The 3,417-nt window shown below is 36.8% G+C and overlaps 1 protein-coding gene across 1 annotated transcript in view; it reads right to left on the bottom strand.

The window, feature by feature from the left end:
• The window catches only part of LOC121858111 (bromodomain-containing protein DDB_G0271118-like), a 43,891-nt gene extending 40,799 nt beyond the window's left edge, over window positions 1-3,092 (bottom strand). The window contains exon 1 of the mRNA XM_042354374.1: window positions 2,709-3,092. Within this exon, the coding sequence (XP_042210308.1) occupies window positions 2,709-3,077 (369 nt within the window). The 5' untranslated portion in view covers window positions 3,078-3,092. The remainder of the gene's footprint in view (window positions 1-2,708) is intronic.
• Window positions 3,093-3,417: the final 325 nt, after the last annotated feature.

Genomic DNA, 3,417 nt, shown 5'->3' with positions numbered 1-3,417 from the left:
GGGAGGGGAGATACAGGTGGTAGGAGGGTGGGGGAAGACAGACAGGTAAGACCCTCATCACTTTGCCTCACCTCAATTGATCAGTATTACACAACCTTTTAAAGTGAGGAGAGAGAGAGAGAGAGAGAGAGAGAGAGAGAGAGAGAGAGAGAGAGAAAAATTGCTGTATGGAGATAACTGTGAGAGATTATTTCTATTGATTGAGGGTATGGGAGGGGGAGGTGAGGAGGAAGAGGAGGAAGAGACGGAGAGGAGAAGGAGGAGGAGGAGGAGGAGGAGGATAAGAAGAAGAAGAGGAGGAGGAGTTAGTGGGTAACAGACTGACTCATCCTAACACACACAAACACACATTAGGTGTTTTAAGATGAATACAACTGATCTGTTTTTTCTATTATACAAACTTTAACACCATTGAGAGTCTTATTAAAGCCTTGTATAACCCATTTAACTACTAATTCAAACGGTTTAATTCCCTAATGAGGTGTTTCACATAAAATATCAACAACTCTATGTGGAAGAGATTGAATTACAGTGATCATTTCTATATCGAAGTCATGTTACGGCGACCAGATGATGGGATTACAAATTTGGTGTTTGTCATTCGTGTTTTGAAGCCCGAGACGGTGTTCGGTTGACAGATAAGCCACCTAAGGAGTGATATCTCTTCCTCCATAGACACTAACTGCTGTGGGGAGTTAAATCGCCTTGTCTCATAGTGTTTCTTTAGTTTTACTTCACTGAGTTAACAAAAACAAAACATAAATTCCGGGCCATTCTTAATTATTTTGTTGTTGTTGACTAAAACGATGCTATATATTATTTTATTACATATAGTTTTATCATGTCTATTAATTTGTGTTAATATAGAGACATTTATTTATATTATTTGTATTTATTATTTAGTCATGATTGGATAAACGTGCTGTAGAGATTGTTCTTATGTTAGTGGGTGACGAAAGGGCCTTGTGTTGAGTATGTATAAAGAATGACTTGGTACAGTATTAATAATGATTCTGTTTCCAATTGATGACGGTCATTATCATTATCAGTAGTAGTAGTATCATAATTTATATCACCGTTATCATTATTATTATTATTATTATTATTATTATTATTATTATTATTATTATTATTATAATTTTAAACAATATGTCACTAAATAGGTTTTCACACAAATCCTTGCTCCATATTGGCCAATCCTATTATGTAAATTAATAACTCATCATTAACCGAATATTACAATTAGTCCTCAAAAAAAATTGGCGTTAATATAGAAAAAAGAAAAGGTTCAAACACCACCTCACTCACCTCACTTCAATTTATCGTAAAAAAAAACTAATTTATTGACTGAGTACGATGCAATAATAATCCCTTGAGTACGATGACGTTATACTTAAAGGGTTTAGTCGTGGTAATCATGGTATTAAATCATCGTACTCAAGGGGTTAAATCATCTTATTCAAGGGGTTAAATCATCGTACTCAAAGGGTTAAATCATAGTACTCAAAGGGAATTAAATCATCGTATTCAAAGGGGTTAAATCATCGTACTCAAAGGGAATTAAATCATCGTACTCAAAGGGATTAAATCATCGTACTCAAAGGGTTAAATCATCGTACTCAAAGGGTTAAATCATCGTACTCAAAGGGAATTAAATCATCGTACTCAAAGGGATTAAATCATCGTACTCAAAGGGAATTAAATCATCGTACTCAAAGGGATTAAATCATCATACTCAAAGGATTAAATCATCATACTCAAGGGATTAAATCATCGTACTCAAAGGGAAAAATCGTACTCTCAAGGGATTAAATCATCATACTCAAGGGGTTAAATCATCGTACTCAAGGGATTAAATTATCGTACTCAAAGGGATGAAATCCTCATACTCAAAGGATTAAATCATCGTACTCAAGGGGTTAAATCATCGTACTCAAGGGGTTACAATAACAAAACTCTTAACAAATTAGCGGCTCCCGTTTTCTTCACTAAGGCTTTATTCGTCTTAGCTTACGTAATAAAGATTAATTAACACAAGCTGACATTTAACATAAAAAAAAAAAACCTTCTTGGAAATTCGGAAAAGCGTGGGACAACGACTGCCTCTCCTCGATGACTAAACAAACATAACAAACACACACACACACACACACACAATCATACTCAGTTGGTATTTAACCTTATTTAATAATTGGTAGACTTAGTAAACTCACTTAAATATTATCGTGTTAGTTTGGTCATAACACGTGGAGAGATTACAAACACGCACACAGTCAGACCAACATACCATTACTGTTATTATACACACAACCCACGAAGCCTACCGTCATACACACAGCTAACATGTATACAGTCTCAAAAAAAAAATAACTCTCTCCATCTTTGATCGATGAATATTTTAAACCTGGCGAATTATAATGGAAGGGAAACCATGACTTCATCTGGTCAGTTGGTACGCCTGACTAGATACACACTTCGAGTTATTTAATGAATAACGGTTCGAAATCGTGGACGTGATAATCATAGTTGTGGAAAACAGATACATATATACACCCAATAGTGAATAATTATCAGTAAGAAGTAAGTAATTATGATTAGTGGTGTAATTGGCTCCCCGTCTCTAAGGTTCCACAGGCCTACCAACTGTTTACGAGGTGGTGCACGAGAGGCTACGAACACAATAGTCAACATAAGGCCAAGTAACTCACCTCTCTTTCTTTTGACTGTATAAGGTCCTCAATAGGCGTGTTCCTGCCAGTTCTGTCGGCTCTATCGGACATCTCAGAGGAGTCCACTAAATCGGTGCCCATCTCGATGGAGGAGGTGGTAGTGGTGGTGCTGGAGGAATTGGAGGAGGAGGTGGTGGTGGTTGTGGTGGTGGCGCTGCTGCTGTTGTTGTTGTTGTTGGAGTTGCTGTTGATGTTGTTGTTGTTATTGTTATTGTTGTTGTTGCTCTCCTTGAATGTCTTCTGGCACTTGACTGTCTCGAGTTGTTCCTTGAGGGTGTGAACCTCGTTCTCGGCTAGCGTGGCTCTCTGTTGGTGAAAGAAGAGAGTTTTAGCTACTACTCGCGTCATATATTATACTAACACCTTCACTCGATTATCTATATACTGTATATGGATGATCCAAGTAGCTCATCTTTACCTTCAACCTCCATAAGATAAACGGCATCAAGACAAAAGTCAACCTTATGTATAAAATATATTCATTGGATAATTACTGAGGACAAAGCCATCGCCGATTTTCATAGAAAATGAATTTAAAAATAGTGCAATTTCACTTTGTTTTATGATGGACACTACCCTAGTTTGGACTAATGTGTTACAATGGGTTTATTTCTACTTAAAACCTAACAGAAGCGTTGTCAGACGACCTGACCAACTTAACCAAAGAAACCTACCTAACCTTACCTAA

This window comes from Homarus americanus, unplaced genomic scaffold, assembly GCF_018991925.1.
Source record: "Homarus americanus isolate GMGI-L3 unplaced genomic scaffold, GMGI_Hamer_2.0 scaffold1211, whole genome shotgun sequence".
In the NCBI taxonomy this organism is placed as follows: domain Eukaryota; kingdom Metazoa; phylum Arthropoda; class Malacostraca; order Decapoda; family Nephropidae; genus Homarus; species Homarus americanus.
Note: the sequence above shows the minus strand (reverse complement) of the source record. Positions and strands in the feature narration are given on the sequence as shown.